The 15212-nt window shown below is 44.5% G+C and overlaps 1 protein-coding gene across 3 annotated transcripts in view; it reads right to left on the bottom strand.

Annotated features, from left to right (window-relative positions):
- MAPK8IP1 (mitogen-activated protein kinase 8 interacting protein 1) overlaps positions 1-15212 on the bottom strand; it is a 46047-nt gene that overhangs the window by 17341 nt on the left and 13494 nt on the right. For all 3 annotated transcript variants that reach the window (XM_030200834.1, XM_030200835.1, XM_030200836.1), the window contains exons 2-3: positions 11460-11574; positions 4072-4302 (exon numbers count right to left, since the gene is read on the bottom strand). In XM_030200834.1, coding sequence (XP_030056694.1) covers positions 4072-4302; positions 11460-11574 — 346 coding nt within the window. The remainder of the gene's footprint in view (positions 1-4071; positions 4303-11459; positions 11575-15212) is intronic.

Raw genomic sequence — 15212 nt, 5'->3', positions numbered from 1 at the left:
GGCTCTGGTCCTTGTCACAATGTATGTGTGTGAGACACATAAATATAGAGATGGAGATAAAGTTCACGAAAAGCTCTAAGGACCTTCAATGCAATAAAGAAAGCTATTATTAAACCAAAATTATTTGATGGCTTTATTCGATCAGTTCTGATGGGTATCATTAACCCTGAACAACACAGAATGGAACAGAACTCTGGTAGAAACACTGCACCTCCAGGTCTGCAAACACTCACACTTCATCCACAGAAACTCCCCCAACAAGGGGTGCAAAGAAGGGATAGAGTGCCTTCTTTTATCATTTACATTAAAATAGAATCTGCAAGTTCTGGTATCACCTCATTAAGTATATAAGTACATATGTATTGCCACAAAGGTCCATCAAGCCCAGAATCCTGTTTCCAACAGTGGCCAATTCAGGTCACAAATACCTGGCAAGATCCCGAAAAAGTTCAATACTTTTTATGCTGCTTATCCCAGAAATAGTAGTGGATTTTCCCCGTCAATTTAATAATGGTCTACGGACTTTTCCTTTAGAAAGCCATCCAAATCTTTTTTAAACCCCGTTCAGCTAACCGTCTTTACCGCATTCTCTGGAAATGAATTCCAGAGTATAATTACACGTTGAGTGAAGAAAAATTTTCTCCGATTCGTATTAAATTTACTGCTTTGTAGCTTCATCGCATGCCCCCTAGTCCTAGTATTTTTGGAAAAAGTAATCAAATGATTCACGTTTACCAGTTCCACCCCACTCATTATTTTATAGGCCTCTATCATATCTCCCCTTTTATAGACCTCTATCATCTCCCCTCAGCCGTCTTTTCTCCAAACTGAAGAGCCCTAGCCACTTCAACCTTTCCTCATAGGGAAGTCGTCCCATCCCCTTTATCATTTTCGTCACCCTTCTCTGTACCTTTTCTAATTTCACTATATGTTTTTTGAGATGCGGCGACCCGAATTTAACAGCGACCCAAACTCACTTCACCACCAGCACTCTATAATGGAGCAAAAACCCCAGCAATAAAACACACTTAGTACCTAAGTAGAACACCTGACAGATTACCAAAACAGCAATAACTTCCAGGACTCACACAGCAAATATGAAAAGGCAGCACTATAAAACACTAACACACTTCCAGGAGATCCAGAGTGGAAAATAAAACATGCATGCTAAATAGTAGTAGTAGTAGTATGTCCTACTGCTGCAGATTCCTACACAGAAACAGAACATGCACTAGAAGAATCCCTCACATTCAGTCACACAGGCAGAATACAAACAGCCGGCCTTGTTATTACCGATCTACACGACATACTCTAGGCTTTCAATGTAAAACAAAAAGCAATCATAGAACTATTCCAAAAGTAATGAAGAATAAGAAATCAAAATGTTGTGACTGCATAAGTCTTCACGCCCTTTGACCCCAGGTCTTTGTGCTGCTACAGTTGGTTCCTGGCAGAGGCCTGCACAACTCTTCACTGTGGCTCCTTCACTCTTCTTTTTTTGCCAGAGCTCTGGCTTCCCATCTTTTTCTGCCAGTGGGGGTTGAGTAGCATCTGTCAGTGGGGATTGGGGTCTTCACTGGCAAGATCCCACCACTGCAGGGCTTCTCTTTTTTTTTTCCTGCTACAAGGTTTGGTCCCCCAGGACTATCCTAAGCTGGAACCACGCCCCATGAGATACATCCTCTGGCGTCCTGCCCCACCCCACCCACTGCGATATGGCCGATGCAGGGGAGACAATGGACAGAGGAAGATTTTTGCACCCTGTATGGCTGCACTGCCACACATCTATCGGGATGACCCTGGGGTCCCCACAACACTGACTTTTCCATACTGTCCACTAATCTTTTGATGGTGGATCCTGACTTCTTCACCACCCTGCTAAAATTTGATCCATACTCCTCCTGCTGTTATTAGAATGCATATACATTTTTTTTATTTTTGTTACATTTGTATCCTGCGCTTTCCCACTCATGGCAGGCTCAATGCGGCTTACATGGGGCAATGGAGGGTTAAGTGACTTGCCCAGAGTCACAAGGAGCTGCCTGTGCCTGAAGTGGGAATTGAACTCAGTTCCTCAGGACCAAAGTCCACCACCCTAACCACTAGGCCACTCCTCCACTCCACACATAAGAATGGACGGACAGACAGACAGATGGATGGACCCTCTCAAACATGTTCTATTGTTTAAGTGAAATGTGCCCCCTCCTCCCCCCCCCCCCCAAAAAAAAAACAACCTTTCCACAATAAGAAAGAAAACCTCAGTATAATTTTGGATGCAACATGAGAAATAGCAGCTACAGAAGTAAAATATATATCATATTCTGCCACTGGGACCAGAGATATATAGATTATGGTAACATAGATGCCCAGTAACATAGTCTGCCAAGTGCAGTGTAGCTGCCACTGTTCTCTCCAGTGCTCTGCACGCAAAGTAAAAACAGCACCAGAACCTAGGGGTTTGTTTTTGCTACTTCTCATCTGTTCTTGTTAAATGTTTCCTTACTCTACTTCAATGAATTCTTTGGCAACACACACAAAAAAGACTAGATTTAAGAATTTAAGTTTCTGGTACCTATAGGCAGGAGTATAGAAAAGGTTATTTCATCCCCTCCCCCCAGGCACTGGAGGGCATTGCAATGCCAGCAAGTGGGAACAGGGTTCTCTTTGGCCTGGCACCCTAGGCAGATGCTTGTGTCTAGCTCCTACTAGAAAATCCTACTAATGATTATTAAATCTGTTAGGGGATTAGCTGCTCCTATGCTGTTTTTTTTTTTTTCTGTTAGGCCATCTTTTGCTTCCCTACAGGATTCTTTCAATGTTCCTTCTGTTAAGGCTGTTTGTTCCAGAAAACAGGTCTTTAACTGAAATGCCTTTTACATAAGGTTGTCTTACAATTTGCCTCCTAATGTTCAAGGCCCTTCTGATTTTGTTACTTTCTATAAATTATTGAAGGCCTTTTTTCTTTGAAAAGGCATCTTTTTTTGTCCTTTTATTTGCTTTTCACTCATTTACATCTCAAACAAGAGACTAAGAAAATTTCAGAAAGCTAGTTTCACCGTGTAGAAATGATACAAGAAAAAATTATTACAAATGCGCCCACGTCAAGGGAAAGAAACAAGTACCAATATAAAGAAGAGGCATTTGTGAGCTCTTAATGATGTCACTGAGATTGAGCTGTTTTAGGTTTTTGTAGCTTGGGTTTTACTTGAAGTATTGTTTTATTCTATTATTAATGTTTTTTGCTATCCACCTAGAACATTGCACATTGGTGGCTATAAATAAATAAATATATGAACAAATCAATCAATTAATCAACCCAGTCCTGCAAGCTGTCATGCGCAGAGTGATTTTGAGTGGAAGAGGGGTGTGGGATGTGTAAGCCCATGAACTGTGAGCTTCCTCACCGCACTGACCTATAGCTGTAAGTCTGTTTAGCGGGCACCAAGCTGACACATAAGAAGCTCAAAATTGCTAACATAGGATTGACATCAGTGGAGAAAGACAAAGGTTTTAACCTCTTATCTGCCTCCGTAGGCATATATTTACACACTGTGAGGCTTTGCAGGTTTTAGTCTTGAATTAATTCCTCAGGATGATCCATTCATTTCCCCAAATAAAGCTGATCACGAAAGCCTTATATTGCACTGCTGTACAGAAAGCAGGCACTTTCACACATACCTGCAATCCACACTGTCTGTGGAACATACCCTTAGTGTCCTCCCAAAAGTCTCAGGGTTCCCCAGGCTTCAGTTCTGAAGCAGATTCCCTACAGCTTAGTGAGCTCAATCCACCCACACCTGAGCCCAGAACAGCAAAAGAAAGAGGTTAAGAGTGGTGGGTGCTGCCTGATCTCTGCCCAGGGCATCTAGCAAAAGCAATGAGAAATAGCCAATCGTTAGTACCTAGCACGGGGGGGGGGGGGGGGGGGGCAGAGGTTAAGGGTAAGGGGTGCTCCTTACCTGTGTCCAGGGCACTGGAGGAAGAGGCTCAGGGTGAAGGTTACTGCTTTACCTGTATTGGCTGCTGGGGGTGGGTTGGGGGAGGAGGTTCCGAGTAATGGGCGCTCCTTACCTGTGACCGGGGCACCTGGGGGAAGAGGTTCAGGGTGGTGGGTCGCTTGGGTCGGTACGTATCCATGAATCCCAGTCCAGTCGCTTTTCGTGGCTCTGGCTTCTGCTCTTCCTCCTCCGGTAGATCATCCACAGCATCAATCAGATCCAGCTGAAGCATCTCTGCTTGGAAGCGGCTCCCAGCCCCTCCCCCTCCCTCCTGCATGACATCTGTGTCCAGGCCCACATGACTCTGTGAAGATTAAGAGACTCAGTCAGGAGATCAGTGGGGAGGTCGCAGGCAGTCACCCTGTATTACATCAGCAACCCAGACGGGAAGGGAGGGGAGGGACAGTTACAGGCATTATATCAGCAGCAGGGAGAAGAAAAGCAGTGAAAGAGGAAAGAGAAGCATTATTCTTCCAGTAGGGAAGGGAAGTGAGAACCTAAGAGCCAGTTTTCTTATTTCTCTTCTGCACTTTCTAATTCTTTATTTCTAGCCCTTAGGCTTTTCCCACAATCACAAAATGGGAGAAAAGCCTTAGGGGTAAATTCTATACAGGTCGTTAAAGTTAGGCACCAAAATACTGGGTTCTAAGCCAGTAATTCTACAACAGCAGAGTTGCGCGCCAAATCTGTTACAAAATGCTACATAAGTCTGCAGTTATGTGCCAGACTTTAGGCACGACCCTTATGCCATAGCTGGCATAAATGGTGGCGCTTATATGCAGCAGTTGGGTGTATAAATGTAACTCTTCCATAAAGGCATACACATCCCTGACATGCCCATGCCCCTCCCACATTAATGCCCCCTAACTCACTCCCTGCACCATCTTCAATCCCCTCATGCACAAACTATACCCCCTAATTCCTCACTTACTCTCTCCTTGCCACCCTCCAGTCACTCATTCTCCTGTCTCCTCACACTCATCTGCCCTGCAATCCCCTCATTCACTCCTTCCCATGATCACCTTGCTCACTGTCCACCAGTGGTGTAGCTACGTGGGGCCCCCATAGATTTGGCCCTGGACCCCCTGCCGATGACCCTCTCGACCCCCCCCCCCCCCCGCCACCAACACTTCCCCGCTGCCACCTACCTTTGCTGGCGGGGGACCCCAACTCCCGCCAGCCGAGGTCCTCTTCTTTGGGCGCAAGGCTTCGTTCTGTTTCTGTGAGTCTGACGTCCTGCACCAGACTCACAGAAACAGAACGAAGCCTTGCGCCGGAAGAAGAGGACCTCGGCTGGCATGGGTTGGGGTCCCCCGCCACCAAAGGTAGGCGGCAACAGCGGCGGCAGGGGGGTTTACGGCGGGAGGAGGGTCGAGAGGGTTGTCGACGGGGGGGGGGGGGGTCAAAGTTGGTGGTGGTGGTGGTGGTGGCGGTAGCGCCAGGGGGGGTGGCAATGGTAGGGGGGGGCTAAAATGTGCCTCCTCACCTCGGGTCCTGGACCCCCCTCCCGCCGAAGTCTGGCTACGCCCCTGCTGTCCACACTTCCACCATGCACCTCCTACAAGCCCATCATTCTCCTTCAGTCATTCTCCCTGTCTCATCTCCACATTCCCCCAGTCACTTTCCCTACTCATTCCCTAGCCTCTGCACCTCCCCCTTCCTACTGCCACTGGTGTCATTGTTGTCACCATGTTCCCTTCCGTGATGCCAAAGCTGCAGAGTCACAATAGAGCAGGGACCCTGCCTAACACATCATCTATCTACACTAATTCAGCAAGACATCAAATCAAAAATAATAAGGTGAGAGTGCTTTCAAAATCTGCAAACACTTGCTGGCATTGCAATGCCCTCCAAACTCTGGGGGAGGAAGGGAGACCCTTGCCCGCACTCTAGTTCTGCCCCAATCAGCAGGATTTTGATGGAATAATCCAGTTGTTTCAAATGTTTCCTTTAGCCATTGACACTGTGTGTATAGCGAGTGCCACTGAACATGCAAGTCTTAGCTATGGCGGCCATTTTTTATTTGTGCATAAACCGGTACTTAAATGTTTATCTTGAATAAACATGTAATGTCCCCATTTTACAAAACCGGGCTATTCATATATCCAACCCAAATGCTTGCTAATGGCAAGGGGGCATGATCAAGGCATATTTTGGGTGGGACAAGGGCGTGGAAAATTCACAGACATTTATTTCTCATTTCAGAAGGGGACTAAACATTTATGTGCTAAAAGATCACTGTTGGGAGTTACTCTTGCTACCAAGCACGCTTAGGTTTTGGTAAACTGCTCCTAGTGAACAACACTCCACTGGAGGGATTAGAAGAGGTTTCCCCCTTAATCCACCAGTGGTTTTTGCCCCCTCAAAAGCCAAACTGGCAAGGCATACCAGTCTCTGTGATAGTGCTGGGAAAATACACATTTATTTATTTGTTACATTTGTATCCCACATTTTCCCACCTATTTGCAGGCTCAATGTGGCTTACATAGTACAGTAGAGGCGATTGCCAATACCGGTATGAACAAATACAAAGTGGGGTTATGGTAAAGTAATGATCAAGTGTGATAAACACATTGGGGGTCATAAGGAGGAAAAGTTAGGTTATGTCCAGTACGAACTTTTATATTGTTACGTTGTGGGGTAAAGGCATTTAGGTTGGATCGTTACAGTATGCCTTTTCAAATAGGTTAGTCTTTAGGAGTTTCCGGAAGTTTAGGTGGTCGTATGTTGCGCCAGCACAAACTATGTGCTGGTTTTCAACCTGTGGACGTTGTCAATGTTTTTTTTCCTACAATGGATGTTTATGCCGCCCGCACCCAGCACATAGAAGTCCATTTCTCCTGTATTTTAGAACAGCCTCTATGTCAGCAGATTCTGTTCTCAAGTACTAGTGAAACTTGAGATGTCTTGACTTGGACTATCAATTCCAGCTTCTACGTCCTGTCGAAAGTGGAGCTGCCCACGTATAAGACATATGTGGATATACCCAATACAAATACAGAAGTGGCGAATATCGGCACTGTATGAATAGTTTCTACGTTTGGCCTGGACGCCCAGTCATACCTGTTTTTTCTGTGTCTAAGCCAAATGTATAATCTGTACATATAGGATCGGATTCTATGTTCCTGGCCAGATCCAAAGGTCTCTATTCTATCCTCATCATTCTCGATCTATCTGCTGCTTTTGACACTGTTGATCACAGCCTACTCCTTGTTACGCTGTCCTCACTTGGATTTCAGGGCTCTGCTCTTTCCTGGTTTTCTTCTTATCTCTCCCAGCGTACCTTTAGTGTATACTCTAGTGGATCCTCCTCTACTTCTATCCCACTGTCAGCTGGTGTACCTCAGGGATCTGTCCTGGGACCTCTTCTTTTCTCCATCTATACTTTTTCCCTTGGTACTCTGATCTCATCCCATGGTTTTCAGTATCATCTTTACACTGATGACTCCCAGATCTACCTCTCCACACCAGAAATCTCAGCCGAAATCCAGGCCAAAGTATCAGCCTGCCTGTCTGACATTGCTGCCTCCTAAACCAACCTCTCCTCCTCCCCCATTCTCTATTTCTGTGGATAACACTCTCATCTTTCCTGTCTCATCAGCTCGTAACCTTAGGGTCATCTTCGACTCCTCCCTCTCCTTGTCTGCACATATTCAGCAGACTGCTAAAACCTGTCGTTTCTTTCTCTATAATATCACCAAAATTTGCCCTTTCCTTTCTGAACACACTACCAGAACTCTCATCCACACTCTTATCACCTCTCGCTTAGACTATTGCAACTTGCTTCTCACAGGTCTCACACTTAGCCATCTCTCTCCTCTTCAATCTGTTCAATATTCTGCTGCACGACTAATATTCCGCCAGTGTCGTTATGCTCATTTTAGCCCTCTCCTCAAGTCATTTCACTGGCTTCCTATCCGTTTCCGCACACAGTTCAAACTCCTCTTATTGACCTATAAGTGCATTCACTCTGCAGCTCCTCAGTACCTCTCCATTCTCATCTCTCCCTACATTCCTTCCCGGGAACTCCATTCACTGGGTAGATCTCTCTTATCTGCACCCTTCTCCTCCACTGCTAACTCCAGACTACGTTCCTTTTATCTTGCTGCACCATATGCCTGGAATAGACTTCCTGAGCCGGTACGTCAAGCTCCATCTCTGGCTGTCTTCAAATCTAAGCTAAAAGCCCACCTTTTTGATACTGCTTTTAACTCCTAACCCTTATTCACTTGTTCAGAACCCTTATTTTATCATCCTCACTTTAATATTCCCTTATCTCGTTTGTCCTGTTTGTCTGTCCTAATTAGATTGTAAGCTCTGTCGAGCAGGGACTGTCTCTTCATGTTCAAGTGTACAGTGCTGCGTATGTCTAGCAGTACTTTAGAAATGATAAGTAGTAGTAAGTAGTATATAAAGCGCAGCGAGTAGCGCGTGTTAAATTGTGCACATGGCCAATTTATATGCACTACTCAATTGAGTAACGAGCCAATCAGTAATGATAATTGGCTGATAACCAGTTATTATCACTAATTGGCAATAATTAGAATTTATGTGTGCTTTTTAGGCATATTCTAAAAAGAGGCGCACATAAATTCCAATGTGCGTAGCTAAAAAGGGGGCATGGCCATGTGTGGGCATGTTGGGGTCATTATTCAAATTCACTACTACTACTACTACTAACTAGCATTTCTAAAGCGCTACTAGGGTTACGCAGCGCTGTACAATTTAGACATAGAAGGACGGTCCCTGCTCAAAGAGCTTACAATCTAAAAGACAAGAGAACAATCTAAAGACAAGTGAACAATCTAGAGGACGAGTGAACAGTTAATCTGATAGAGTGGATAGATAGGGGCATTCTGTCTATCTAGAGCGGTTAGGCGCCGAAGGCAGCATAGAAGAGGTGAGTTTTAAGCAGAGATTTGAAGATGGGTAGGGAGGGGGCATGGCGTATGGGTAAAGGAAGATTGTTCCAGGCATAGGGTGAAGCAAGGCAGAATGAGCGGAGCCTGGAGTTGGCAGTGGTGGAGAAGGGTACTGAGAGAAGGGCTTTGTCCTGTGAGCGGAGGTTACGGGCGGGAACATAGGGGGAGATGAGGGTGGAGAGGTAGTGAGGAGCCGCAGACTGAGTGCACTTGTAGGTAAGGAGGAGGAGCTTGAATTGTATGCGATATCTGATTGGAAGCCAATGAAGTGACTTGAGGAGAGGGGTGATATGAGTATATCGGTTTTGGCGGAATATAAGACGTGCAGCAGCGTACTGAACTGATTGAAGGGGGAATAGATGGCTGAGTGGGAGGCCGGTGAGGAGTAAGTTGCAGTAATCAAGGCGAGAGGTAATGAGAGCGTGGACGAGAGTTCTGGTGGTGTGCTCAGAGAGGAAAGGGCGAATTTTGCTGATGTTGAAGAGGAAGAAGCGACAGGTCTTGGCAGTCTGTTGGATATGCGCAGAGAAGGAGAGGGAGGAGTCAAAGATGACTCCGAGGTTGCGGGCAGATGGGACGGGGAGGATGAGGGTGTTATCAACAGAGATAGAGAGTGGAGGAAGAGGAGAAGTGGGTTTGGGAGGAAAGACGAGGAGCTCGGTCTTGGACATGTTCAGCTTCAGGTGGCGGTTGGACATCCATGCCGCGATGTCGGATAAACAGGCCGATACCTTGGCCTGGGTCACCGCGGTGATGTCAGGTGTGGAGAGGTATAGCTGAGTGTCATCGGCATAAAGATGATACTGGAAACCATGAGACGAGATCAGCGAGCCCAAGGAACAGGTGTAGATTGAGAAGAGAAGGGGTCCAAGGACAGATCCCTGGGGAACTCCAACACATAGTGGGATGGGAGTGGAGGAAGATCCATGGGAGTGTACCCTGAAGGTGCGGTGGGAGAGATAAGAGGAGAACCAGGAGAGGACAGGGCCTTGGAATCCAAAAGAGGATAACGTGGCAAGGAGTAAATCATGGTTGACAGTGTCAAACGCGGCGGAAAGATCGAGGAGGATGAGGATGGAGTAATGACCTCTGGATTTGGCCAGGAGCAGGTCATTGCAAACTTTAGAGAGTGCTGTTTCTGTCGAGTGCAGAGGGCGAAAACCGGATTGAAGTGGATCGAGGATGTCATGAGAGGAGAGAAAATCAAGGCAGCGGCTGTGAACACACATTGTTATAGAGTTCGGGGAACATGCCTACATTTAGGTGTGGGTATTTACACCAAGTTTTCAGTGGTATAAATGGCTGTACCTAAATGTAGGCGGTTCCATGGTTTTATGCGCTAATCTATACACTGCGCCTAACTTTAGGTGCATTATATAGAATATACAGAATATCAGCATTTATATAGTACAACCCCTGAAATTTTCTAACCATGCTTCCTCCTCTCTACATATATCACCATGCGTATAGCAGGCTATGTATAAACTACTGCCCGCTATTTTTTTTTAAAGCCTTTAGAAATTTGGCACAGCTCTGAACCTCTAAGTGCTTTTTGAATATTGGGTCCTAAGAGTCCAAACCTTGTGTAGAATTAAAAAGGGATATTGTTGACTTGTTCATTAGAAATAATTAAAGATGCTCCGCTCCTTGGGAACAGGACTGATTGGGATAAGTAAATTCTCTTTTAAATTTCTACCACTGCACTGTCCTTCCCTTTCTCCCCAGATCTTCCAGGCTTCTTTTGCCTTCCTGCCCCTGTCTGATCTCTCACCATAACTTAGCCTTTGCCCCTTCTCTGTCTTCCCAGTGGACCCTCTTCTCACACTTCACCCTGCCTGACCCCTTCCTTCTTTCACCCCCCAGTTGAGGACTGGCCCCTTCCTTTGCTCTGCTTTTTCCCACCACTTTGGTCAAAATGAGAAAAGCTGCTGCAAATGAGCTCATGGTCTCCTGGGGAAAATCTTCTCTCTATTACCTCACTAATGGACCCTAGTCATGAATGCTAGAGAGAGACCAGGACACATTAATGCACGCTAATGGACCAGACAAGCAGAATAGGGTTTCGAGGCAGTTTTCAGAACACAAACTAAAAATATTTAGTACTGGAACCAAGAGGAAACCAGTAAATATCAGTTGAATTACACTTTAGACTATGCTCTCTTTCCAGTGCCCCGCTCTCTGCACATCAGCCCTCTTACCCTGCAGGTCAGTTGCTCCTTCCTGTGCCCCCACCCTCTGCTGGTCAGCCTCCTTATCTTGCAGGTCAGCCACTCCTTCCTGTGCCTCCACCTTCTGCCTATTGGCTTCCTTATCCTGCAGGTCAGTTGCTCCTTTTTGTGCCATCACCCTCTGCCCATCAGTTTTCTTACCCTGCGGGCCAGTCACCCTTTCTTGTGCCTCCACCCTCTGTCCATTGCCCCTGTATCATGAAAGTCAGTCACTCCTTCTTGTGCCCCCACCCTCTGCCTGTCAGTCCCCTTACCCTGCAGATCAATCACTCCTTACATTGCTCCCACCCTTTGGCCATCGGCCACCTTACCCTGCATGCCAGGCTCTCCTTACAGTGCAGGCTGAGGCCACATTCATCTGTGATTTCTGTTATTTCCGAAAGGTCTTCATCCTCAAATTCTTCTAGGCTGATATCATGAGTATGCCTAAAAAAGATAGGACATGTCACTAAACTCTTCACACTGCATGGACATCGGCATGGTAGGGGAGATTTTCAGGGTGGAGATACTGCACCCACACCTGCACTGGTGTTTTAGAGAGGTGTGAAAGGGCAGAGAAGGTGATACACTGGCATATGCATGAGCACTGCAGGGAGCTGCAGTAGGGTCTTGGCAATAGGAAACATTCATGGCCATGTCCTCAACGGAGGCCAAAAGAGAGGGTAAACAGCATACAAACCAATACAGAAACAGAAAAGAAAGCAACACTGGGCCTTCAGGACTAAGATAATCAAAGTCCTTCTTTATTATGAAATGGATCCGACACGGGTCAAGATACAACGTTGCTATTGTCTTTCTTTATAGTATAATATAGAGAACTTGCCGGTTCCGAGAGATTTACAAAAAGGTCTTATCTTATGGTATCTGCTCAGCCTTGATACAGTGCTGCCGTTTTATTATTATTTTATTATATATTTTTTTTACGTTGCAATACAAACAATCTGAAGGAAAGGAGATATATTGAATAATGATTTTCAGGGTATGAGTTTTGAAAATATTTTCCTTTCAGAATTAAGATATTTTGTCATCATACCACATGCAATACTCATCTCGGACGGTTCACTTTATACTCGCAGCATGCTATGCTACCCTGCACGTTGGTTACTAGTATGTAACCAGGTCATTTTATTACAGTCTATTATATTTACAATTAATTTATCATATTTCCAATTCTTTTAATACAAAAGCAATTATTGGCTGCATAGGTCTGTCCATCTATTAATATGCTGTTGCCTTCCCTCCCTTGTTTTTCTCCATTCTTAGGAAACATTTCCTGTATTTTTTATCCATACCCTTTATGTCCACAAGCAGACCTGTAGGACAATATAACGTTTTGGTAAGGTTGTTTTATGAATGTATCTTTTGTTTGTATAATAATTTTTGTATGACTTGATGGTTGTTTATATTGAATGTTTTTATTTAAGTACTTATTATTCTTTTATCGTTTTTTAGAAATATGATCATCTTATGTATTTATGTCTAGTACCTTTCTATTTGTGTTTAGATGAGAATCATTAGCCAAATCATATGAATAATTTCTGATTTTTATGTCTTTATGTCAGACCCCTGATGCAGGCGCTTATGTGCCGAAACACGGCCCGTGTCGGGTCCATTTCATAATAAAGAAGGACTTTGATTATCTCAATCCTGAAGGCCCAGTGTTGCTTTCTTTTCTGTTCATGTCCTCAACAGAGCCAGGGATGGGAGTGGAGCCCAAGCTGTGACTGTAGGGATCCAATTCAAAGATCATTAAAACTGAATGGGTCAATATTCAAAGCAATTTAACCAGTCAGAAACAGCACCTGGATGGTTAGATCGCCTGTTCGTCACTAACCACTCATTTTAAGCAGCAATTAACTATTAGACCTGCTGAAAATGTACATTTAGTGCCTATCTCAAACCGGCTATTTTGGGAACGTTCCGGGGTCAGAACCAACTCTTCAGCTTGGAGAAAAGACAACTGAGGGGAGATATTATAGAGTTCTATAAAATAATGAGTGGAGTGGAATGGGTAGACGTGAATTGCTTGCTTACTCTTTCCAAAAATACTAGGACTAGGGGGCACACAATGAAGCTACAAAGTACTGTAGTAAGTTTAAAACAAATCAGAGAAAATATTTTTTCACTCAATGTGTAATTAAACTCTGGAATTCTTTGCCAGAGAAAGTGGTAAAAGCAGTTAGCTTAGAGGGGTTTTAAAAAGGTTTGGATATCTTCCTAAAAGTCCATAAGCCATTATTAAGATGGACTTGGGGAAAATCCACTGCTTATTTCTAGGATAAGCAGAATAAAATGTGTTGTACTATTTTGGGATCTTGCCAGCTACTTATAACCTGGATTGGTCACTGTTGGAAACAGGATGCTGGGTTTGATGGACCTTCAGTCTGTCCCAGTATGGCAACGCTTATGTTCTTAAGTGTTAATATTCAGCACTTAACCGGCCAAGGTAACTGTATAAATAGGGCGGCATAAAAGCCAGTCCTATCTTTATGCAGTGTTCCATAGCCAGTTAAGTATTGAATTTCGAACTTAACTGGCTATGTGTTAGGTCCGCAAACCCGGAAATTCAAAACTAAAGCCCAGACATTGCCCAGCATTGACTTTCCAGGCATAACTCCAGTGCTGAGCACCGCTGGCTAACTATTGGGCCTAAAGTTTCTGGGAGCAGGAAAGAGTATCACAGTACCTTTCACTACAGCACAGAGGTGGGTCACTTTACCCTTTCCGTCTCCTCTGCAGAAGCTGCACCTCTGAAATGGGGGACTAGAACTGTAAAGTATGCTTGAAATGCTGTTAGGATGAAAGTTGCTGCTACAAAAACCCAAATTCTTATTCTTTGCAGGAAACTGTCATTTTCTCTTATGCAAACAGCAGGTAGAATTGATTCCTTTACGCACTGAATGTCTACATTGAAGGCAATGTCAGAAACAAGGATGACACTGTCCCCCTAATTCTATAATGCTGCATGTGCGCATCATTGCATAGTGCAATTAGGGGGAGATTCTATATATGGCGCCTAAAAATAAAAAATCAGCGCTGAAATCAGTGCCGACTAAGCGTATTCTATAATCGGTGTCTAGATTTAGTTGATATTTCAGTGCCTAAATCTATGCACATCCATTTACATCAATGAAAATGTGGCATAATCCCAGCACGTAGATTTAGGCGCACTGGACCATATTCTATAACTAGGCGTGTAAATTTTGTAACGCCCATGAAACATCCATTTCCCCACCCATAACCACACCCTCTTTTGCCTGCATGCGTTAGAAGTTCGGTGCACATTGTTACAGAATATGCTTAGTGAGTTGTGTGCTTAAATTCTAATCAGTGCCAATTAGTGCTCATTATTTATTTATTTTATTTATTTGTTACATTTGTATCCCACATTTTCTCACCTATTTGTAGGCTCAATGTGGCTTACATAGTACCGGAGAGGCCTTTGCAGGCTCCGGTGTAAACAAATACAAAGTGATGTTGTGGTAAGATAGAGTTCAAGTGATACAGCCATACTAGGGAATCGTACAGTGGAAGAGTTGTCTTACGTCCATTACGTACTTTAGTTTTGTTGTGTTGCAGAGATCAGACATTTATGTTGGATTGGTAGGGTATGCCTTTTTAAAAAGGTTAGTTTTTAGTTTTTTTCCGGAAGCTTAGGTGGTCGTACGTGGTTTTCAAGGCTTTTGTTAAGTGCTGTTATCAGTGCTCATTAGCTTGTTAAATTATGTGCATTGTTAGAGAATCCACGCCGATATCGGCACCGATCTCTAGACACACTATATAGAATCCGGGGGTTAGCAGCTAATTGGTGTTAACAACCAACTATTGGCTATAATTGGTATAGACTGGTGCCAATTAACACTAATTAGTATCTGCGTGCGTATTTGTCATTATTTGGTATTCTATAAATTAGCAAGTATCGTTACAACGAGCACACGTCTAGCACTACTCCTGAGTTTGGAACAGTTTCCATGGTTTAAAAACCCGGTATCCCCTGAAGAAGCCTTTTGGCGACACGGGTTCCGTTGGGTTTCAGTGGTTTTTCGGGAGAACTACACGCGTCA

The sequence above is a fragment of the Microcaecilia unicolor genome, chromosome 4 (assembly GCF_901765095.1).
Source record: "Microcaecilia unicolor chromosome 4, aMicUni1.1, whole genome shotgun sequence".
In the NCBI taxonomy this organism is placed as follows: Eukaryota; Metazoa; Chordata; class Amphibia; order Gymnophiona; family Siphonopidae; genus Microcaecilia; species Microcaecilia unicolor.
This window is presented reverse-complemented; position numbering and strand designations above follow the sequence as displayed.